The following is a 24,692-nucleotide window of genomic DNA, read 5'->3' on the forward strand; positions in this document are numbered from 1 at the left end:
TGGGCGGGTGCAACACTAATGATTGTTGTTTTAGTATGGGAATAGTTCCAGATACTTTAGTGAATGTAGAGGTAAAGGAGAAAAAGTGAGTCACCACTTTGTATCATCTATTCTGTCAATATTTTTACAACTAAGTGCATCACTGTTTTGATATCTTCTATTAATATATTCACATTTTGTATGAAAATCTTTACTGCACATATGGATATTTATACTGAAGTGTTTTGGTAATGTTTTCTCTGACTTGGACCTTTTTATCTAATAAATCAGCTTTAGTGTTGTCCTTCAAAAATACTGCTTGATGTCTTATAATAAAGAAACTAAGCTTGGGCTTACACACACAGCCATATTTATTATTTCCTGTGTTTCCACAGACTGAACACACATTAGCATTGTTCTTCTAAGCAGCCCTCTTTGCCAGCTACTTCCCATGGTGTGTGTGTGTGTGTGTGTGTGTGTGTGTGTGTGTGTGTGTGAACCCTGACCCTTTCAGCATTACACAATAGAGGTATCCTGAGAGAGTATGGCTGTTCCTTTTTCCCACAGATTTACAAACGGCAAGACTTTTGTAATATTTTGTGGCTCAACCTTGACTTTAAACACTGACCTACAATCACTCACTATTATTGTTTTATCAGATCATAACAGTAATTCAATAATGCTCCCTACTCCCAACCATTAATCTCGCATATATTCACAGAGCTCATGGTCTTACTAAAGCAAATTTAGTTTGAAAAATTGGGCAAGAGGAAGATTGGTCACATTTATCCACTACTTAAGGGAATATTGCTAAAGGTTAACTGTGTCCAGCTAAGGAAAGCTGTATCTTATGAACTTCTAAAACCCTGCAGAAATGGAAAAACTCCAAGTATAGTCATGTTTGCTGAAGTAATTTCTTTTGAGCCTTTGAATACTGGTTTAATTTTCAGTATGAAAAACATATGCTCGTGCAAAATTCCTGATAAGCATCAGAGTCTGCCTTTCCTGCAAATGGATAAGATATTCTGTTAGATTGCTATATATTAAACTAAATATCTATGCATGGAAGTTAGTAGAAACTATAAGCAGACATTGGATTTACATAGCTGAAAATTTCTGGTTTCTGATTGTGTTCAATAAAAGCAAGTTTTATTGATCATTGCAACTGAACTTGTTGCATGCATGTAAATGTTCCATTTGGGGGGGATAACAATTCTGAAAAGTAATTTCAAAAACATCAGCTATTGTCTGAAGATGGTTAAGCTTTTAAAGATATATCGTTTGCATCTATAAACAATGACTGATTCACAAAACAGGAGGTCTTGAACCACATCCGTGATCCAAATAAAACTGCTTCATAGGAAGCTGTGAAAACCTGGCCTTTGCACCCTAGCTGATAGGTCTGAGAGACTGGCAACTGATTAGCAGTAAACCAAAAATAAAAACAATTGTAATGATTTGCATTCACCAAAGAGCTACTGTGTGGACCTTGACTGTTTTATCAATTGGTGTTCCTGTTGTTGTAAATTTACTTACAATCTCATCTCTGAACCCAAAAACAAAACGTTTTATCATATTTTAATATCATCCTAAAATTAAAGGGAGAAAATCAGTATTAAATACAATGTTAATTGTGCTGTACTGCACATAAATTAAAATGCCATTTAGAAAGACTTATTGTAATTCGCTGTTTTCATGTGTGTGTAAATAACACAAACAGGCCATTTGTTAAAGCATTTTTTTTTACTGTAATAGCACCCTCTAGTGGCCATTGAAATACTGATGCACAAAAACTATTTCTGTAGGCACAACCTAAACAGAACCATCTGTGTGGAAAAATTACACTGGTGCAGAAATGACAAAACTGCAAGACCCAGACCAATGATACCATCTTTCATCTTGTCTATGGATTAAATTAACTGGGAAACTGTGGCACACTACACACTCACTGGCTCACAATTTGATTGGCAAGTCGATAGGCAATGTAAACAGGCTTAGTGAGCTCTAATCAGAACCATAATTTACAAAATGAGCTGTTATTCCATTTAGTATAATACAAATAATCTGAAAAAAGTTTACTGAGATCACAGGTCAAGTGGGGGGCTGAAAATTCTAAAGTACATCAGTTACTTCAGTAAAAAATTTCCCACGTGTGAGAATAATAAAAGTTTACCTTATCTTATCTTACAATGTGCAAAGTTGGCAGTGACAGTTAGCGAGACCTAACCTCTCTAAGGGGGTTCGATCCGACTCAAAGGGGACAGAATCATGCCAGGAAAATTATGAATTATTTTTCTAGGAGTGCAAAAAAAAAAAGAAGAAGAGGAACAAACAAATGTGGTCACTGGCATTTCTGGCGTAATAAACACCTGGATTTTATAGGACTGTTGGTACTGTTAGGGGTGTGAGATTATTTATAAAAATAATGGTGATGAACGGTTGAAGGGGTCCCCTGTGAATTTTTGCTTAGAGTCCATCCCAACAGCAGCCTGCTGGCCAGTTAAAAGAATGGAGTTTTAAGGCACTTCCAACTTTTCAAATTAGGAACTGGTAGCTAAATCTATCAAGGGGCCACTGGAGAAACTGGGACTTTTGGCACTTCAGCACTGGTTTCATTTTGCATTAGTTGCAGCTTGGTTGGGAGATGCTCTTAGAAAAACATTAGCATTTAACAAACAGGGCTTTAAAAGGGCTTTAAAAGTTTTAAAAAATCACCAAATTGCTGTTGGGGCAGATGTGTCTGTAAATCATTTCAAAACTATATTTCTCATTTTTCTTGCCTTTTATGGTCCTTTCCCCAGTTTGATGTCAGAGAAATCATGTCAAGTGTCTGTGGTCACTGCTTATATAAACAAGTTAGTACAAAGTGAAATGATACTTCCTGATGATGTGTTTATGGTCCGTTAATTGTTTCATTTTGTGTATTGCGTTTTCCTACGGACAGGTACCGCAAACATGCTGCAGCGCAGTCTTCCAACTGCACGTTCCTAGACGTGGATGACGTTGTGCGTTGGTCAAACGGTGATTGGTTGAGAGGTGGGCCGAAACAGGGAAGGAAAGGACAGGTAACTTCCACCAGTAGCAAGAGAAGAGCTAAAAAATAATAATGAATACAGCAAGAGAGGCACAGACAGCGGCTGTAGTGGGCGCTTTTCATTTCCTTTAACACTCTGTTTCACTTCAGCTCTTTGTATTACGTAACTTCAGTCTTGTCCACGGCTGGCTGAGTAGCCCACTCACCTGTAGCCTGCCGCCTATTTTCGACACTGCCTCCATCGACAACAGACCCTCTCTGCAGGTAGACGTGCCGTCCACGGACTGCCAACGCGTTACCGCTACTATATAATGTACACCGATATATAAGTCACACCCCACTGTATGCTCGAGTCACACTGTATCTTATTTCATACACGCCCCGAGGTGAAGTTGAGATAAAGCTGTGAGAGCGACAGTCCTACAGTTCGATGCGAACCAAGGATGGCGACGAGTGCGGACCCAAAGATAGTTATAATAGGATGTGGAGTATCGGGTATAGCAGCGGCTCACCGGCTTGTCAAAGCTGGATATGGTCATGTGCGGATACTTGAGGCGACTGGAAGAAGCGGGGGACGAATAAAAACAGCAACTCTGGGTAAGTTTATATGTAGTTTCTGTTTTAGTCAGTTTCGTCTTTACACTGTCAGAAAATCAGAAACCAACTAAATTAAATCCTTAGTAAGAACAACATTAATTTCTAAGTGTGAGCATCTTTATTGCAGACAATCTAGGAGGATAAGCGATCCAACATGTTCTTGTCTCTTTCAATCACCTGCTGCTGTCAGCATCTTCTGTTGTACTTATTCTCAGTTTCAGTGCTTGGACTGTTGTGCAGCTTTCTGATGTTTTCCGAATGGTGAAACAACACAAAAATGATGCCAGTGCATACAGACACCTCACATTAAAGTTTTTACAGGACACTATGCAGTGCCGTGAAAAACTAAGTGCATCTTAGCAACCAGGTGCTGTGAAAGTCTGGATGAACCTCACCACACAAAAAAAAAGGGTTTTGGCAGTCTGCTGTAGGCATGTGACCCGGGCACCTTGCAGTCGTTGAGTCGATCTCTGTATGCCAAGGTATTCTAAAGTCAAATGTGAGTGTCTGTCTGACAAGCTAAAGCTTGGCCCAAAGTAGGTCAGACAACAGGATCGTGATCCCAAGCACTAAAGCGGAATAGCTGAAAAAGAAAATAATTGAGGTGCTGCAATGTCTAAGTCAAATTCCAGGCCTCAACACGATTGAATGTGGGACCTTAACAGAGCTGTGCTTTAATGGATGCCCACCAACCTCAATAAACCGAAGCAACATTGTAAAGAAGAGTTGGCCAAAGTTCCTCCACAAAGACGTGAGAGACTACTAAAGTCATGCAGTAAAGAATAACTTATAGTTATTGCTGCTACAGGTGGTTCTTCCAGCTGTTGACTCATGGGGTGTGTTTAGTTTTTCTCAGAATTACAAAGAGTTAACCTGATCTACTAGTACAACGGCCTCCCATCATCAAGATAATTATGCTGTCAACTTAATCTTTGGTCAGTTTACTGTCATTGTGCAAGTAAATGTACACAAAGACTTGTTTTTCTTTGACAGGTAGCACTATTACAGAGATTGGTGCGGCTTACATCCATGGCCCATCTGAGGAGAACCCATTGTTTTGTCTGTCTCGTGACTATGACCTCCTGCCTCCAGAAGCCCTCACTCCAAAGAACCAGGCCGTAGACGTGGATGAAGATCCTCCCTTGGTCCCCAACTGGTTCAGCAGTTCAGGTGACCAGACATAGTAACACAAGTGTACTTCAGCACATCGCATCATCGTGTATATTAATAGCGTGCTTGGTAAGCTGTGATTGTTATTACAACTTTAAATTCTGTCCCAAAGGTCAGAGGCTGAGTGCAGAAAGCATGGAACCAGCTGAGGAGCTGTTTCGTGAGATTTTAGATAACACTTCACAATTTCAAAATCGCAAAAACACATCCTGGGAGAGTGTAGGACATTTCATGCGAACAAAGGTACATTGTTTTGAATTATGCTTGTTGCTGATGATATAAAAAGCTGTAAAGAAAAAAATCTGTTTTGTTGAAATTTGGCATTTTGTGCAGGCGCAGAACCAAGCAGCGGGAAGGTGGAAAGATGAGGATGAAACCACTAGGCAGCTGCTTCTCTCTGCCTTCAGTACTATGCTGAAGTTTGAGTGCTGTGGAAGTGCGACTCATAGCATGGATGACATAGACCTGGCAGGCTTTTCTATGTATAAGAGCCTACGTGGCGTGGACTGCACGCTTCCAAGGTTTGTGCATCATTGTATGCATAAAGGGTGTTAACATAAATGCCATTCATTTACTTGTCATTTGCTCACCTGTAGCAATTTAAGTTTATGCCTTCACCACCAAGTGCTGTCAAAGAGTAAAGCTGCATTGATTAATACTGAGTTATTAAAGTGGCAGTGATTTAGATCCTTAGTCCTTTAGATTGTTTCTTTTATTTACTCCTCTGATCAGCCTGTGTGAGAACCTTCTGTGGTTTTTATTATAGCGATTAGCTAATTATTATTTATTCATTTATTGTCTAGTTTTACAAGAACAAAGCTAATTTATCCACAATAAAGACTAAGACAATGAAATACAGGCACCTTGATGTCTGTAAGTACGCACTAAATAAATAGAAAATGCTCTTGACTGCTCCAGTTTCACCCAGTTAATCTTTATAATTTGTTATTTATTCACTACAGATTATATTTAAAGTAGCCAGACAGGATCCATGGACATGTGCTTGAGCTAACTCTTAGACATATTTGGCACTCTGCCATATTAAAGGTCATGGGCCTGATTTCCATTCGCTGCACCTTAATTCATTTAGAGAATCACTAACCACGACTAAGTCTTGAAAGACTATGAAAAAACCAGGAGCACATGCTGAAACAACTTTAAGCTAGCACGGGGCTGTCACAGAAACACAAAGCAGGAGATGAAGCATAGCTGAATATGTTTCTAAACCAACTTCATTCTAAGCCAAAGACTAGAAAATATGATGAAGCATATCTTCCCTTTGGCTTCACCTGCACAAGGCATTTTTTGAAAAATGTATTGATAGCAATGTTGAATATTATTACACAGGAAAAAAAAACAACTACATGTAAAATAATTACACCGTGACGCCTCTGCCTTGTAAATGGAGTGACAGTAACTGTGTGTGTATGTAAGCCTGTAAAAACTGAAGATAGTCAGATTAACAGTAACAGTATTTCGTCTCTATCCGCCATTCTGTAAATCAGCTCATGTAAACAATAACGTGGCGCACAGCGTGACGTGAAAAAAAGGCACATACCTTTGAGGTTGCGTGGCGACGTAAAGGCAAAAAAAGAGTTTTAAAAAATCTCAGTTTTCGGTGATTGGAAACGCCGTTTACGTGTGGACGAAACAGCTGCGTTTTCAAAAATACCCGTGTAGGTGTGGACGCAGTGTAAAAGAGTTAGTAGTTTATTTTATTACTACCTGTCATTTTTAATTGTTTACTAAATGTTTGAGGTGTAAAATAAACCGCAATGGAGCAAAATAAGGGTGTGTGTGGTTGGAGGATGTCTTTGTGTGTGTGTGTGTGTGTGCGTGCGTGCGTGCGTATGCGCGCGAACATTTTTCTTGTAAAACAAAGGGGGGCCTAGCAAAAAATGTTTGGGAACCACTGCTCTAATCTAATGAACCTCAATAGTAAGCGGTGAGTCAAGTTTTGCACACTTCATGGACACTCATCATCACTTTGTCATTGTCAACAGCTATGATTATCACATCAAATATAAAATACAAATGTACTACAGATGCTGCATTGTGGTCATCTTAATGTATCTTATCTTGCAGAGGATTTGAGCGCCTAATCGAGAACTTGATGTCTGAACTCCCCTCTGATTTGGTGACCTACAATTGCCCTGTGAGCTGTGTCCACTGGAGCAACACAGAGTGTGGCTCAAGTCCTGTGACGGTTGAGTGTGAGAATGGCGAGAGGATTTCTGCTGATCACGTTATTGTCACTGTGCCTTTAGGTAAACTTCTTTTCATATACTTCATCCTGTTTTTCGTATCTCTGCATGAAATTGATTAATTGTAAATTCCGTGCTACGACCAATGTCAGAGCTTAATCTTAATGGCGGGGTTTTGGTAGTGTCACTTTAACAATGGAATACAGACCAAGTTAGATTTAACCCTCTGCTGCAGTTTATGCAATTTTTAATACGTTTTCTTTTTGTCAGGATATCTGAAGAAGCACCACTCCTCTCTGTTCTACCCTCCTCTCCCGGCCCACAAGCTGAAGTCGATCGAGACACTAGGATTTGGAACATGTGACAAAATATTTGTGGAGTTTGAATCGCCGTGGTGGGATGCTGATTGTGAAATCATCTACCTCGTGTGGGAAGACGAGGTTTGTAATACAGCAGCCAGAATAGTTTCATAAGTATGTACCGAACCTGTCTTAATAACAGGTTGACAGATATTTTTAAACTTTGTTGCACAATTTTAAAGATATGAACCTGTTTCTTTGTTTTTATGTATATGATGCAATAAAATATCTCAGAAATGTTGCCTAGTAAGGGTAAAACAATAGAGACATTGTGTGAACTTGTGTTTTAGAGCCAGAGATCAGAGAGGACATAAACCCTTTTGTGTTTTCAGGAGACTGTGTCAGACCAAGTGTCAGATGTGAGTGAATCCTGGATAAGGAAGTTGGTGACATTCACTGTGCATAAACCTTCTGAAACGTAAGTGACATGTTAATCTGAGAGACCATTAATGATTTTTCCCTCCTATAAAGTTTCCTTTGCAATTCAAACCAGCATTCTGACTTCTCTTGTTGATTAACACAAACTCTCAGGGGTAGCCATGTTCTCTGTGGTTGGATTTGTGGCCATGAGGCAGAGTATATGGAGACACTTCCTGAGGAGGAAGTGAGAGAGTCAATCACAAACCTCGTCCGTACATTCACAGGTAAGTTTTATATCTGATCTAAACCTTATAGCTCTTTCCTCTATAGCATAATTAAAGATAAAAAATAAATATCAAAGAGACTAATGATTAAAATTAAAGGTTGTTATACCTAAGAAAACTTCTCTGTATGCACAAGCATCACAACAGTTCAATTTTTCGTTAGAAATCTATAAAACATCTCATTGTTATAGGAATAAAACAAGTTCAGGTAATAAAGAGTATATATGCAGATATAATGGCATTAAATCGAGCAGCAAACGTGTATGACTATTACCTAAATATCTTTATGTCTTACAGCAATAAGACTGAGTTTGTGGTTGAACCTGCTAATATGATGTTGGCACAAATTGTATTTATATTTTAAAAATCTGATAGTCATCACACTCTTACTTATATATAACATATTAGTATTGGGAAAATAGTTCAGTATAGATTTATGAAACCAGGTCAGATTGCAGAGTTTATCCTCTGATGTTGACATGCCCAAAACAGGCCACTGTGCAGATGACAATTGATTGTAGAAAACTATGCAGCTATTTTCCTCGACTGAAACCTTCTAGTGCAGAAATGTACATGTTAGACCGAGTATTGAATAGGTATTGAATGGGCACCATTAAGGTAGAAGCTACCTGGTTTGTGCCCAAGAAAACACACAAATTGCCTGGACACTACGTCAGGAAGGGCACCCATAATAATCTGTCAACTCAAATATACAGAGCTGCCTAATGTGGTAACATGTTTTGGAAAGGGGAGCATCTAAAAGTAGCTTGAGTAGCAAGAAATATTCTTCTCAGATAATTGATCCATAATTGATCCAGCTGCTGCTTTTTAATAAACCAGAATGGGGTGTCACAACCCAGCTCAAAGGACGTGACAAGCAAGTGGGAGACCACACACAGGCTTTTAAAGGCTGTAAGATATTTTTAATGAAATAAGGTAAAGAAACTTAAACACAAGTTAAATAATACAACAGCCATAACTGAAGAACAAAATGAACATAATGAGTGACAGACAAAGAGAGACAGCCATGGTTCAGTCAAGGTGTCTTTATACACTGGGACTGGCCTGCTCAGGTGTGCTGCATCTATAACTGGGTCAGCTCTACCTACCTGCAAGAAACAGGCAACAAGAAAACAAGAACACAAGGCCACCCCACTGGCTGTCACAGGGGGCATATTGGAGGGGCAGGCTGTATAAGGCACTGCCTGCTGAAATGAGCTAGCAAATAGTTACTGATATACAGTATTCAAGTCCTAAAAAGCTGTCATACATAGAGGGAAGGCTTTAATATGTAGTAAAAGTAATTTATTTATATCTGTTTTTTTTATATATTTTCTGAAGTTGTTGAGCCTTGGTTATTTCATATTTGTGTGTAGGAAACGATACCATCACACCAAAGAGAATCCTGTGTTCCCGGTGGTTCACTGATCCCTGGACATACGGTTCCTACTGTCACCCAGCCATAGGCTGTACAGCCAAGGACCTGAAGAACATGATGGAACCTCTGCCTTCACAGGAAACTCTGTCACAGGTACAGAACGTCTTGAGCCACCACTAATATTTTTCTTCCAAGGAGCCAGACTTTCATGTCATTTTTCTAAAGTGGTCTTGAGTAAGAGTTCTCCAGGCTTTTTTGAATGTCTTTAAAAATGTTCAGTCCAGTCCTTGTACCTGACCATTTTCAGAGGAGTGTTTTGTCCGTTAAAATCCATTTTAAAAAGTATCCTTTAGCGCTTTGTTACTAGCAGCCTGTTGGAAAAAATGCATCATTTGTTCACATTTGTTTATTCAATCTATAAAAACTGCCAGTGATAACACAGTTCAATTCAATTCAATTTTATTTATATAGCGCCAAATCACAACACAGTTTGATAAGAATTGCTAGTAGAAAACGTGACCTATCTCGGCATGGTGTGCAGCAGATGAACTATTAGTAAATCAAGTGAGTCATATTGCCCAGGGAAGTACTGACTTCTGTTACTTTATAGTTAGACAGAAAGTGACATAATATAACCTTGAAAAATGTTTCTCACTTTTACTGCTTGTGTGTTTCAGCCCCTGCAGGTGTTGTTTGCTGGAGAGGCGACCCATCCTTGCTTTTACTCCACCGTCCATGGAGCAATTATTACTGGGTGGAGAGAAGCGGATAGACTCATCACTCACTACTGGGCTTCTGTTAGCCCATGAATTCCCTGTAATATAAGAAATTTAAAGATAAAGACTTTTCTTTTAGCTTTTTTTTTTTTAAACTAAAAAACAATCAGATAAGTCTTTTATCTTTTCTGACTGCTCTTTAGTCAGATAAGATAAAAGACAAATCTTATCTGTGTCTTATCTGGTGACACTGAGTAATCATAGTGGTTGTCTTTTGGCACTAAAAACCACAGTGCTGAATATGGGAAAAAAAGAGGGCTTGTGGCATAGTTATGTTGTAATCTGGAGTTCCACTCCTTATCTAGGTTTAAAGGTTGACGCATTACATTATACATTAGTCATTGCTAACATGTTGCCAAGGGAACTTTTACTGGTGGAGTTGTTGGTAATATTAATGCAAGTAAAATTATGTTTTTGTTGTGATTTTAAAAATAAGAATATGCATAAACTGAATCAATGCCAACAATTTTAATAAAAAATATCAAAGAATAAGAGCACTGAACAATTTTAGTGTATTATGAACAAATAAGACACAGTTATGCATGGTCAACCATGGCATACCATAAAAACGACAGGTAGATCACACGTGACTTAATCGCTACAGGCAAGCAGTAGTTGGGCAGGTGCTTGGATAAAATTTGCTAAGCAAAGCAGGTACAATAGAACAAATACAAATGGCAGGCAAAGTAGCAGGAAGTTATTGAAAAGTGGGTCAGTGTGGCGTGGGGTTAGTGATACAACCCTTAGTGAGTGTGACTGAGGAAGGAATTGATTAAAAATGGGAAAACTTGCAGGTATGGATGAAGTAAGCTAGATAAAAAGTACACCAAATAATAGCTTTATTTTCCATAGAGGAAATATCCATACATAAATGCATTCCCTGGACATTGCAACTATTTTGCAATGATTAATAAGCACAAATCAAAGTCCAAATCATCTGTTTTAAACCACAATCAGGACACATGCTATGTAGTTGCTTGTGTGTTTTTTGTCTTTCTATAGAATAAAAAGACCACAAATATAATGTGTGATTCAGATGCAGAATAGTTCATTTCCTCAATAGGGAGAACACCAAATCATTGAAACATTACATTAAACACAAAATAATGATATATTTGCATTTTCTAAAGGACCGCGGTCCTCCTAATATTTCGAATTATGTAATGATTTTGTTTCAGTTTATGCAAACATAATTTATTAGATTCCCTATAATAAAACTTAAGTAAATGACAGGAGATGCACTTTGCTTTACTTGTCACAAGTGGACAAAAGGGCTCTATCCAGGTTTGTGATTGTGTTTTTAATTAATAAATAAAATCAAACATGGACACATTGTAGTGTATTTACTGTGTTTATTTATGCAAGTAAATTAATGTCTACTTTTTTCTCCCCCTGTGTTCACCTTATGAGGTCACCAAATACTCTTGTCTTTATTGGTTTATGCATAAAGAGCAGGAACTTTCTCACTTGCACCTCCACAAAGGTGTTTTTCTTTTCTGTACTAGAAGCACCAAGGTTAATCATAAACCAGGATTACCAGGATCCAGGTGCATTCTAGGGCACCCAGGCGTTTCAGGCTTTCTGTCATCTGAAATGAAAATGTTAGTATGTTATATAGATCAAAATACCAGCTAACTGTAAGAACCTTGATGTCAGTCCTCTGTTTGAAAATACATTGTCTGCTCTCTAATACTCTGAAGTTTAATACTGAAAAACTGCAGTAAGGATACAACTTTAATTATTAACTGACAAGTGAAGTCTTTGTGTTTTGGAAATACAAATACATTTCCTCAAAGTCACCAAATAAAATATTCAATGTGTAATGAAGTGTATTTTATTTAAGAAAGCCACTAAAGACAAAGTAGCTCTCTATGAATATATAAGGTGATGTCATGTGATCAGCTTTAGGGAGGCATGCAAACTTTTCTTCTGTCAGCTCATCTGTCTCTATCTCTCTGTCTCAACAAAGCTTTTTTTGGAGGAGTGACCACTCCTTACAAAGAAAATAACTTTAAATTTTAAGTTATTAAGTTACAATTTTTAAACCTGAAATTTTGGCTTATTGATAATATATTATAATGTAAACATATTTTCAATGTATTTTATTTATAATGGCGAGAATAACTTTCCATGTAGTCAAGCTTTCTAGGGAAAATCGGAAAATGGACTTTATTCTGAAAATCTTGACCGGAAGAATTTTTGTTCGCAGCTGGGGGGTTTTTTCGCTCCACTGAAGGACACAGCTGCGGTTCACCGTTGTTGCCAGACATGGGTGGACACAGAGACGCGAAAGTAGTGATCATAGGATGTGGGATAGCTGGTATAGCAGCAGCACAGAAACTGGTGAAAGCTGGTTTTCATCATGTGCGGATACTGGAGGCGACAGGAAGAAGCGGAGGACGAATAAAAACAGGAAGGATCGGTGAGTAACATGCACTTAGGGCTTTTTCAGTCAACTGCAGTTTTTTAAATTCTGGTGTCCGCAAATTACAAACACACAATTCATTTTCTTGTCATGATGGCAAGCAACAGTGTAAAGTTGTTTTTTTTTATTTCCTCACACTGCACTTTCATGTTGGATGTGATTGGATGACCTAAAGTGAAAGCGCAGCATACAGATGCATGCCAGGGATATGATAGAAGGACTTTGGATACTACGTTAGAGAGGACACCTTATAGCACAGCTGTATAATGAGTTGAACTCTGGCAGAAACTTACACATTGCATAACCGTAATGTATAGCTCCTCCAAGCGTCATAAAGTGGTGTGTAGCAAAGGTTTTGTGGACCCATATGAAGGATTCGTAAGAGAGGAAAGCGAAGTAAAGAAAGAAGCCTTACTGCTGTAAACTGTTCAAAATACAAGATGCAAATAATTTGGAGCAATATGCTGCTACCATTCTGCAACTGACTGGATCAAGTTGGTAATGACATTCAATATGTTTTTGATAATACAGTAACTAAGAGTGATAAATTACTGAAAGCCACATTTAACAGAAATTAATATTTAACTGTTACATTTGAGTTCAGTAACCTTTCTGTTCTATAGGAATATAACTAGATTACAACCAACTGGCAGCCGGTTGAGTCCCCTCGATTTGTGCTAACTGACAAAGTCTCATTCAAACCGATTGAAACATGGCAGGAGTTTGTCTACATTTATAAATTAGACAGCTATTATATGAAACCTTCAACAATGTCTCCTAGAGTGATTGGACTCAATCCAAGTCAGACTATAACTGTTTGCAGAAAGGTTGCCTTCTATAAGGTGAGATTATTCATAGCATCCCCAGAGTATTTTAGTTTATCGATACTATGCCCTATCAATTTTCCCCCGATCTTTGTCAGGTATTTACCAAAAAGTGATTGCAGGAATTTTTTTTAGAAATGACTTGTTGGTTTGGTTTTTGGTGAAATTAACATCACTGTTATGTTTCCATCACTTTGAATACATATTTTCAGGGCCTGAAAAGAACTAGATATTTTATATATGTAGATACAATAGGTAGAGGTAGGTAGGTAAAGTAAAGTAAAATAGGTAAAGGTAGAATCATGAAGATACTTGAAAAACAGGCCATTTCTTTGAGATATGTATATATCTATCTATCTATCTATCTATCTATCTCTCTCTCTATATATATATATATATATATATATATATATATATATAGAGAGAGAGAGAGAGAGAGAGAGAGAGAGAGAGAGATAGATAGATAGATAGATAGATAGATAGATAGATAGTTAGTCACGGTTCTGGGTCCGTTGGACCCAGCAATTGAGTTTATTATGTTTTGGTTTACTTTTGCATCATGGATTATTCTTTATGTTTCTCTGGTACTTTGTGTTTCAGTTATCTTGGTGTTTTGGATTTGTCAAGAGATTTTTGTTTTATATAATTTGATCAGCTTCATGAAATGTGTTTTTCTGTTGTTTAAGCAATCTAAATGTCTATGTGACTTTTCACCTAATAACTTTTGATGAACTTATTCAGCTACTGAACCATTTCCTCTTTTTGAGAACAGATGTAGAAAAGGGAAATAACCCGTTGCTTTTAGTACACTCTGTACAAAGTGTAGACAGGAAACTGCAGAGCATGTTTTTAATAGAAGTGAAACTATAATCTTAAGTGTGTGCTGATTCTGAGTGACGTTGTTATTTTTGTACACACACACACACACACACACACAGACATGTATAAAATAAAGGAACGCAGGCAGCAGTGTGCAGTTGCAGGGTGCGTTTGCTGCTGCCCACGCGTGTAAAAACGACTGCAGTCTCTGTGTTTTCTAACTCGGGTGTCTTAGCTGAAGAATTACAGGGTGATTTAAAGAAATCCCCTGTCAGGATTGTTTTCTCATTCTCTTGTTGTGATGATGATGATGATGATGATGTTTATTATTAGAGTTTCATGTTTCTGTTTATCCATGTTTTAGGAATTGTGGTTTCATGTATTATTTTCTGTCCGTGTCTTTTAGTAGTGTTTCATGTTTTCTGTTTTATTGTGAAAGTCGTTGTCTTAGGTTAGTGTGTGCAGCTTTGTTCCCCCCTGTCTCGTTAGCCCTGATCTCTCCCAGCTGTGTCTCCCTCCTGTTGCCCATTCCCTCATTACTACCCTGTGTATATAAGCCCTGTGTTTTCCCATGCTCGGTGTCGCGTCGTACCCTCAGATTATGCCTGTGTGTTTTTTGGTTTCTGTATTCGCGGCACTTCACGTTTGGTTTTCATGTCAGCAATAAAGCTGAGGTTTTGATTTACAATTCTGTGTTCGAGTCCTGCGCTTGGATCCTCCTCTCCGCCTGCCCGCACACAGAGCCCTGACATAGATAGATAGATATAGATATAACCCCTTCAGAAATCCAGTTTACTCCAGTCTGTTTACGAAGACATGTAAAGATATTACTCGTAAAAATTTAAAGGAAAAAAACACACACACAGAAACATTGGAAACCGCTCTTTGGCTGACGATCACTTTTTGGCACAATACCAGCAAATAATAGAGCACCAAACAGAGACAGAGATTTAACAAAAGGAGGCAGGACTTCAAGGACAACATAATTAAAAGAACAAAACACTTAACTAAGAACACTGGGACTCGGGATTATGACACCAAGGTCTGTAAATGATACTACTGTGTTAACTAATCTCACTATTGTTGTCTCTTAGGACAAAATTCATTCAACAATATACAACATAGTGTAGAAGAAACTAGACACATTTTAAAAATAGAAATACAATTAAAACCTGTTCCTATGTAACAGTATATTTGATCATGTGGTTAATAAAACAGTAGGCTGATTGGTTATCCAGCCAACCCTTGCCTATACCCTTGCCAGGCAGCTCTAATACAACAACAGCATGGCAAGAGTATATAATCCGATTATTAAAAGTTGTTTCCTTCTCTGCTTCTGGACAAAATCTTTTTACCTGTAGGTGATAAAATTGTTGAGATAGGAGCAAACTGGATCCATGGGCCGTGTGAGGAGAACCCGGTGTTTTGTCTGGCCCGTCAGTATGGGCTTTTGGATCCAGAAGCCCTCAAGCCGGAGAACCAGGCCTTGGATATCAGAGGCCATCTTCCTTGGGTTCCCAGATTCTTCAGCAGTTCAGGTTCAAGGATGTTTTTATAAAGTGTATTTGTTGGTTTGATTGTTTTTTTAGATTAGTAATATTTTGATTAGTCTTACACATAACCTAATTACTGGGGCAGGGAAGGTACGTCAACCAAATGCAAAGTATTAATGCAAATAGACAAGGAAAAGGCAGAGGCTGTAAATCATCATTGTTTGCATGCTGGTGTCTTAACAGTGTGAATGGTGTGGCCAACAGCCACTGAGCTCTGCCATCAAGAGGTGATATAGTTAAAGAGTGAAAAAGTCCATGAGGAGTAGAGAATTCCCTTCATTTTATGAGGATGACTTCATGGAACAAATGGATTTTAAATTGATTTAAAAGATTCAGAGCATACTAAATCTGTCTTGGTCATCTTTATTGAATGGGAAGATAAAGTGTGAAACCAGCCTTCAAGAAGAGCTCTGAACTGGAGGAGAGGTTAAAAAAATGTAGAGAAGTCTAGATTTTCCTGACCAGTGTTCTTGTGTAACATCTGCAGGTCGGGAGCTGAACGCTGAGGACATCTTACCTGCTCAGAAATTGTTTTTGGAGCTGATAAATGAAAGTTCCGATTTTCAGAGTCAAAGAGGAGAACCCTGGCCCAGTGTGGGTGATTTCTTACGGGCACAGGTAAATTTCTGGCTGTGTTTTTATCCACAGCAAATCATTAGTGGCATCTAGATTCTCACATGGATTGTGGGTGTTTTTCTTTGCTTGTTATCTGGTGTAGGTGCAACAGCACGCAGCAGAGAAATGGAAAGATGTTGATGAAGCCACCAGATCTCTGCGACTCTGTGTGATCAGTAACATGTTGAAAGTCGAGTGCTGTGTCAATGGGACTCACAGCATGGATGAGGTCAGCATGGGGGCCTTTGGCCTATACAAGACTCTACCTGGACTGGACTGTACATTCCCAGGGTTCGTACTCCTGACTCTGCATTTACACTGTGCAAAAACAACCATTTATTTTGTTAGGGCAAACAAGCAAATACTCAGTCTTAATTATTGTCTTAGTAGATTAGTCAGCCTGTAATGCAATTTTTAATTTAATTCAGTAAATTGTTGCAGCACATATGACTTAATAGTTATGTCCTTTGTTTGTACAGTGGCTATGAAGGTCTAACCCAGAACTTGATAGAAGAGCTCCCTGCTGGTTTAGTGACCTACAATAAGCCTGTGCGCTGTGTCAACTGGAACAGCGCAAAGAGCGCAGAGCCCGTGATGATTGAGTGTGATGGCCAAAAGCTCGTTGCTGATCACGTTATAGTCACCGTGCCACTTGGTAAGTTTCACACGCATAAAATGCTGATTTATACCTCAGTGTATGAAGGTTTTATTACTTAATACATGCTCCCTTATTCACATAGGGTCACAAAAACAAGTACTTCCACATTGAGGCTCAGTGAATTTAAAGTTGTCTTTTTGTCAGGATACTTGAAGAAGCACCACTCAACCTTGTTCCATCCTCCTCTCCCTCTGCACAAGCTGCTCTCCGTCCAGAGGCTGGGTTTTGGGACAAACAATAAAATATTTGTGGAGTTTGATTCACCGTGGTGGGATGCTGACTGTGAGGTCATCTTCTTCGTGTGGGATGATGAGGTGAGATTTCATAAAGGCATACTCAGCCACCTAAATAAAGATACTGTGCATGCTGTGTTGGATCTTAAACAGGAGTACATCAGCTCATATCTCTGTTTCAAAATGTTTGTAGGTTTATGCTGGTTGTTAGATTCTTTGCTAACGCTTGAATGTCTGTTTAATCCCTTTTCATACTTCAGGATGCTGTGGTGGACCAGGTGCCAGATGTGCAAACATCCTGGATAAAGAAGTTGTTTGGCTTCACTGTACTCAAACCCACTGAAAGGTCAACTGCTCACAAAATGCTAATGCTTGCCCAGCATTTTAGATTTGCACTGAGTGGTAAAAACATGCCAATTCGTACATTAACAGTGCAGTTCTGTGTGTGGTTTAATCTTCAGGCACGGTCACCTTCTCTGTGGCTGGATTTCTGGACATGAGTCAGAGTACATGGAAACACTGTCTGAACAGCAGGTCACAGATGCCATCACACAACTTATTCGCAGGTTTACAGGTGAGTCCAGACAGATCATAAGTAGTGAGAAATGCCAGATATTCCAGTGTCATTAGTTTCACAAGGACTTACAAAAGTCATTTTAGAAAGATATGTTTTGGGGTTTGTTTGTTTTTTTGCATGTTTAGGGAACCCCATCATCACTCCAAGGAGAATCCTGCGCTCCCAGTGGTTTCACGATCCGTGGACGTGTGGATCCTACAGTAATCTTGGAAAAGGCTGTTCAGAGCAGGACCTGGACAACTTGATGGAGCCCCTTCCACCAAAAGGATCAAAATCACAAGTAGCTACATATTATGTTCACACTCAAACCACCAGAAACATCATTAAAGGTCTAACACTTCTTTCTAATTTGCCTCTTTCAGCCCCTGCAGGTGTTGTTCGCTGGAGAGGCAACTCATCACTGCTACTTCTCAACCGTCCATGGAGCTGTTCTCACCGGGTGGAGAGAAGCTGATAGACTTATCTCGCACTACTCACTCATTACTCCTTCTGAGTTTCCAAAGTCAAAGTTTTAAAAAATTGCTCTTTGCCACTAAAAAGCTCAAATTTACTATAATATAAAAATGTACTTCACTTTTGATGTGTTACATTATTTTTAAACAATGAAAATCAGAGTGAATATGAAGGCTTGCTGCTAACTTGAGGATGTTTAATGGGCCTCACTGGTACTTTCAACCAGTACAGGCAACACACACAGTGTGTAGAATAATGATGTGTTGACATGAATAATGGTTGTTAATACTGACTGTGCAAATTTGTCATTTGAGGACTGACGATAACTGACTGAACTTTCCTTTTGCAAACTCGAATTGTTGCGTTTGGACTGATTTTAATTAACTATGAATAAACTGTATTTTCTAGTGGATCGGCTTTTTGTGAATGTAATTTTTAGGAACTAAGCACATCTCCTGACATGATGCATTTTAAGGCAAATATTACAAGGTCCTTCACCTCAAAAATGCTAGAACAGCTTTAAAATATGACTTTTTAGCTGTTTTTTAAGCACGCTCACAGAGTCCACAGATCTCAGGCACAGAGGAGAGTTTGGGGCCTCAAGGATCTGCTGAGGATGTATGGATTTAAAGGTTCACTGAGGTAGGCTGGGGCTTGTCCATGAAGAGCTCTAGAGCAGCAGTAATGCATCTTCACCTGCTGCTAATTTGTAAAGTATAATATACTTTAACTTTTTATTTAAGATTTTCTGCCTTTAGAATCATCAAAGTCCTTCTAAGTCTCATCATCCAATACCGTTTCAGATCACCAGTCAAATCTTAAAAAATAAATTCTAAAAAAGTTTGTTGATTGTAATATAGGGGTTCAACGGGGTGAAAATGTATCACCTCTTTGCAATCTTTTTAAATGATTTTGAGTATACAATGAATAGGTATAATGACTGCAAAATGAGTGATGATGATGCTGAGGTCTGTGTAAGACTTATTGTTCTTACGTATGCAGATGACACTGTAGTATTGTCAGACTCAGAGACAAAGCTATAGAAGCCTGTATACCTGTTCTGACTCGTCTCCCCAATGTGATGTTTGTGTAATTTCACTGCAGGCAACTGCAAGTGGCAAATAAAGGCTTCATCATAAGAAGAAGAAGACTTTAAATGCAGTAGAAAGATATTGTGTTGACTGGAAACTAAGTGTAAATTCTAATAAAAGTAAAGTTTTTGCAAGAGGTAAAGTAAGAAAATTCCATGACTTCAAATTTGGAATTTCTGTATTACAAGCAGTGGATCGTTATGCTTATCTTGGTGTCACATTTAATTACAATAACCACTTGAAAGGGCTATTAAGTCAACTGGGGCAGATTTGGAAAGCTCTATAGTTTGTTAACTAAAGCTAGAGATCTGGGATTATCTGTTGAAACTCAGTTACAGTTATTTAACCAGTTGCTCTTACCAGAGGCGTGGGACCATGAAGACATTTCATTAATTGAATCTTAAAGCAAGCATTTCAATATACAGGATTTTATTATTTATGAGAACATACCAGAGTGGTGAATGATAGCTATAAGACCACTTACTGAGATGAGTATATCTGATATTCTGAGACAAAACTGGAATTCCAAAATGTTTAATAATTTTGGAATTCCAATTTTTTCCAATAAATTACAGAATATTTCAACAAGAGATCAAACTGGAATAAAATTTGTGTAGTTTCTATTTTGTGTTATCTGGAAAAGGTTTAGATGCGGTGTTCCCAGTCATTATGGGTAGATTGTATGGAGTTATATGTACCAAATGTTTATGTGGACTTTGTAGATTAGGGAAACTTGGAGATGACTCTCATTACTTGTTTGAATTTAGTCATTTTAAGTTGCAAAAACAAACATGTCTGCCTGTGTATTTTAGGTTGAGACCAAATGTTTATAAGATGGAGAAGTTGTTTAATACTAAGAATATTGTTAAGGTGCGTAAACTTGCAAAATTTTATAAAGAAATTGTATATAAACGTGGATATGTGATTTGTTGGGAGAATGAAATATAGCCTAAAAGTCTGTACCAAAATAGGGTTTTTAAAGGCTTCCCCTTGAAATAATCTCCCTACCACCATCTTTGACACCGTCATCAGTTTTTATTCAATGACACGGAAGATTTTCTGCCCAGCTCAGGTGTTCCTGCAGGGGGCGGTAGCAACTTATACGAACCTGAAAAAAGTAGAAGAAGTCGTCTTCATGCCGGTGTGTCTGCCAGAAACTGATTGCCGTCCGCGGGAGCGCGCGCAGCTGCTTAAAGCCGCAGCGCGCGGATTACTTGCGTTGCCAGCTACTTCCGTGCAACTGATACAACGTGGGGGGAAAAACCCAAACACATTTATGCCTTTGTTATTAGGCAAAGGTATGCATTTATGGAGCTTTAACGTTTCTTGTAACCGAATTATGACGCTTATCAGAAGGTTGCTTTCAGTGTGTAGCGCAGTCACGAATGACTACACGCATCACGATGGAATAATTAATGCCTACAGGTTTAGTATGTCTACTCTTGTTGTTCATATTTGTTATAAGACTGTCGAATAGTAGTTAAAACAATAAAGACCTATTGTGCCAGTATCACCATGACTCTTTCTTGTTTGTTCAGAATAACGACTGAGAACATGGCATTTTAGCGCTACCAAAAAGTGATTGTGGCCTATAACTTGTCACTGAAACAATATTTCGGCTTCAAACTTGTTGTATATATTCCAGAGGGGTTACATGTGATATATTATATCCCAAAAACTCTCCAAGAACTGCTGAATAACTTGTACAGGAACAATAAAACTGATAATATGCCATTTTCAAGCTGCCAAAAAGTGATTGTGGACTATAACTTGTCACTGAAACAATATTTCTGCTTCAAACTTGGCGGATGTCATTCAGAAGGGTCATATGTCAAATATTACATCTCAAACAGTCCCTTAGAAATGCTGGATAACCTGTAAAGGAACATTAACATTGATAATATGCCATTTTCAGCCTGCCAAAAAGTGATTGTGGCCTATATCTTGTCACTGAAACAATGTTTCTGCTTCAAACTTGGTGGATGTCATTCAGAAGGGTCCTATGTGACATATTATATCTCAAACACTCTCCAAGAACTGCTGAAAAACTTTTAAAATAACATTAATACCGATAATATGTCATTTTCAACCTGCCAAAAAGTGATTGTGGCCTATATCTTGTCAATGAAATACTATTTCTGCTTCAAACTTGCTGCATGTCATTCTGAAGGGTCCTATGTGACATATTATATCTCAAACAGTCCCTTAGAACTGCTGAATAACCATTAAGGGAACAATAAAACTGATAATATGCAATTTCCAACCTGTCTGTGAAGGTTCTCAGTCATCCAGGTCATCGTAGTTTTTTTCAAAATTGTTGGATATCATCCAGAAGGGTTACATGTGATATATATTGTTAGGTATTTTAGTACCATGGTAGCATTTACTGGATATTGTTTTATAGTGACATTATGCAGGAAAACTCTGTCATTCAATAAGGCCCCTTTGTTTTAGTTATTTTTCTCTTTGACCCAAGAATTGATGTGTGAGAATCACAGGCTGGTACAAGGTTGAAATACCACAGAGATCACTCCCTCAGCTACATTAGTTTCTTAATCTTTTAGACGCCTGTTGAAGGCCAAATGGTTTGTTTCAGATTTCACTAATGAAAGAACTTTGTTTTGTGCCTTGAAAATATGTCGCTGAGATAATCACAATTGTAGCTGAACTGATACACTACACAAAGGATGCTTCTTCACCCAAGGGCAGGAAGACGCTGCCTTATCTTGGTCTGTACTGGTTTAAACTGATAATCTGCTGTCTCATGAATTTTACCCTCTATATAAACTGTTGTACTTGTGAATAAAGTTGAGTCAATTTGGGAAGACAACCTGAAGCAGTCTCTGTTTTCTTGTTCTCCCAAGCTCGTACTAACACGCTGAATGGCATGCTTGAATATTACTTGAGAATATATTTGACTGTGTTACAGACTAAGGGACATTCTCTGCTGATAGGTGAAGGTACATTCTCTGCTGATAGACGTCCACGCCTCGAAGGAAGTCGATCCACGGATTAGGCCCTGGAAACCGTTTCCTTCAATTTTGGTGTCAGAAGTGGGATCCTGACGAAGGTAGGCACTCGTCTTTTATTTTATAAGACTGTGTTATGCCTTTCTCAGTGATCCACATAGAAACGGGATACGCTGACGAGGCCTTCTTCAGTGGCCCACATAGTAACAAGTGGGATACGCTGAGGAGCCTTCGTTAGTGGCCCACATAGAAACACAGGAAGTTGCCTGTTGTTTTGTAAATAAAAGCAGAAAGGACACAGGAAGTTGCCTGCTGTCATAAACTAAGAAGTTGCTCACCAGCAGAAAGGACACAGGAAGTTGCCTGGGGTCATAAAACGAGAAGTTGCTCGTTAAAAAGTGAGAAGTTGCTCACTAAAAAGATAAAATTGCTAGCAAAAAATCAAGTAACCTCAGGTGTGCCACAGCAAAAATAAAAACTAACTTAAATCCTTCAAGCGTCTAAACCCCTCTGGAAATCACTGACCATGGGTCAGAATAATTCAAAGACCTTAGACGGGTCCGATAAAAAATCAAAATTAACTGTAAAACCGAAAAAAATAAAATATAAAATCACAAATAGCGGCTCAGTACGACTCCCACTTCCGGTTACGTTTAACCCACGCTCGCGAATCAATGAAGACTTCCATGATTACGTATCCAGAACATGCGGAAAAGTGCTTACGTGACTGATTTCGTCTCGAACTTAAAATTGAAGGAAACGGTTTCCAGGGCCTAATCCGTGGATCGACTTCCTTCGAGGCGTGGACGTCTATCAGCAGAGAATGTACCGTCACCTATCAGCAGAGAATGTCCCTTAGTCTGTAACACAGTCAAATATATTCTCAAGTAATATTCAAGCATGCCATTCAGCGTGTTAGTACGAGCTCGGGAGCAGCTTGGGAGAACAAGAAAACAGAGACTGCTTCAGGTTGTCTTCCCAAATTGACTCAACTTTATTCACAAGTACAACAGTTTATATAGAGGGTAAAATTCATGAGACAGCAGATTATCAGTTTAAACCAGTACAGACCAAGATAAGGCAGCGTCTTCCTGCCCTTGGGTGAAGAAGCATCCTTTGTGTAGTGTATCAGTTCAGCTACAATTGTGATTATCTCAGCGACATATTTTCAAGGCACAAAACAAAGTTCTTTCATTAGTGAAATCTGAAACAAACCATTTGGCCTTCAACAGGCGTCTAAAAGATTAAGAAACTAATGTAGCTGAGGGAGTGATCTCTGTGGTATTTCAACCTTGTACCAGCCTGTGATTCTCACACATCAATTCTTGGGTCAAAGAGAAAAATAACTAAAACAAAGGGGCCTTATTGAATGACAGAGTTTTCCTGCATAATGTCACTATAAAACAATATCCAGTAAATGCTACCATGGTACTAAAATACCTAACATATATTATGTCCCAAACACTCTCCAAGAACTGCTGAATAACTTTTAAAAGAACATTAATACCGATAATATGTTATTTTCAACCTGCCAAAAAGTGATTGTGGACTATATCTTGTCACTGAAACAATATTTCTGCATCAAACTTGTTGGGTATCATCCAAAAGGGTTACATGTGACACATTATATCTCAAACAGTCTCTAAGGACTGTTGAATAACTATTAAAGGATCATTAATACCCATAATATGCCATTTTTGACCTGCCAAAAAGTGATTGTAGACTATAACTTGTCACTGAAATACTATTTCTGCTTCAAACTTGGTGGATGTCATTCAGAAGGGTCATATGTCAAATATTACATCTCAAACAGTCCCTCAGAACTGCTAAATTACCATTAAGGGAACAATAAAACTGACAATATGCAATTTTCAACCTACCAAAAAGTGATTGTGGCCTATATCTTGTCACTGAAACAATATTTCTGCTTCAAACTTGTTGGGTATCATCCAAAGGGATGATATGTGGCACATCATATCCCAAACAGTCTCTAAGAAATGCTGAATAACTTTTAAAGGAACATTAACATTGATAATATGCCATTTTCAGCCTGCCAAAAAGTGATTGCTGCCTATAACTTGTCACTGAAACAATATTTCTGCTTCAAACTTGTTGGGTATCATCCAAAAGGATGATATGTGGCACAGCATATCCCAAACAGTCTCTAAGAAATGCTGAATAACTTTTAAAGGATGCCATTTTCAGCCTGCCAAAAAGTGATTGCCGCCTATATCTTGTCACTGAAATACTATTTCTGCTTCAAACTTGCTGCATGTCATTCAGATGGGTCATATGTCAAATATTATATCTCAAACAGTCCCTTGGAACTGCTGA

The 24,692-nt window shown here is 38.4% G+C and overlaps 2 protein-coding genes across 3 annotated transcripts; both read left to right on the forward strand.

Moving 5' to 3' along the window:
* Positions 1-3,063: 3,063 nt before the first annotated feature.
* On the forward strand, positions 3,064-10,174 carry LOC146620038 (peroxisomal N(1)-acetyl-spermine/spermidine oxidase-like). The gene is made up of 10 exons (XM_085369317.1): positions 3,064-3,610; positions 4,604-4,780; positions 4,893-5,023; positions 5,114-5,301; positions 6,866-7,047; positions 7,255-7,424; positions 7,676-7,761; positions 7,875-7,987; positions 9,364-9,518; positions 10,043-10,174. The coding sequence occupies exons 1-10, from the start codon at positions 3,457-3,459 to the stop codon at positions 10,172-10,174; spliced, it is 1,488 nt and encodes a 495-aa protein (XP_085225443.1). The 5' UTR covers positions 3,064-3,456.
* A 2,227-nt stretch (positions 10,175-12,401) lies between these two features.
* LOC146620039 (peroxisomal N(1)-acetyl-spermine/spermidine oxidase-like) lies at positions 12,402-18,623 on the forward strand. Of its 2 annotated transcripts, XM_085369316.1 has the most exons (10): positions 12,402-12,563; positions 15,571-15,747; positions 16,250-16,380; positions 16,481-16,668; positions 16,857-17,032; positions 17,180-17,349; positions 17,529-17,614; positions 17,730-17,842; positions 17,971-18,125; positions 18,208-18,623. In XM_085369316.1, the coding sequence occupies exons 1-10, from the start codon at positions 12,410-12,412 to the stop codon at positions 18,358-18,360; spliced, it is 1,503 nt and encodes a 500-aa protein (XP_085225442.1). In that variant the 5' UTR covers positions 12,402-12,409; the 3' UTR covers positions 18,361-18,623. The 2 variants fall into 2 exon arrangements, with proteins under 2 accessions (XP_085225442.1, XP_085225441.1); XM_085369315.1 differs by having other exon boundaries at positions 17,971-18,342.
* Positions 18,624-24,692: the final 6,069 nt, after the last annotated feature.

The sequence above is a fragment of the Diplotaxodon limnothrissa genome, linkage group LG13, assembly GCF_057381915.1.
Source record: "Diplotaxodon limnothrissa isolate DT_005_m linkage group LG13, D_limnothrissa_male_GT1.1, whole genome shotgun sequence".
NCBI classification, from domain to species: Eukaryota; Metazoa; Chordata; class Actinopteri; order Cichliformes; family Cichlidae; genus Diplotaxodon; species Diplotaxodon limnothrissa.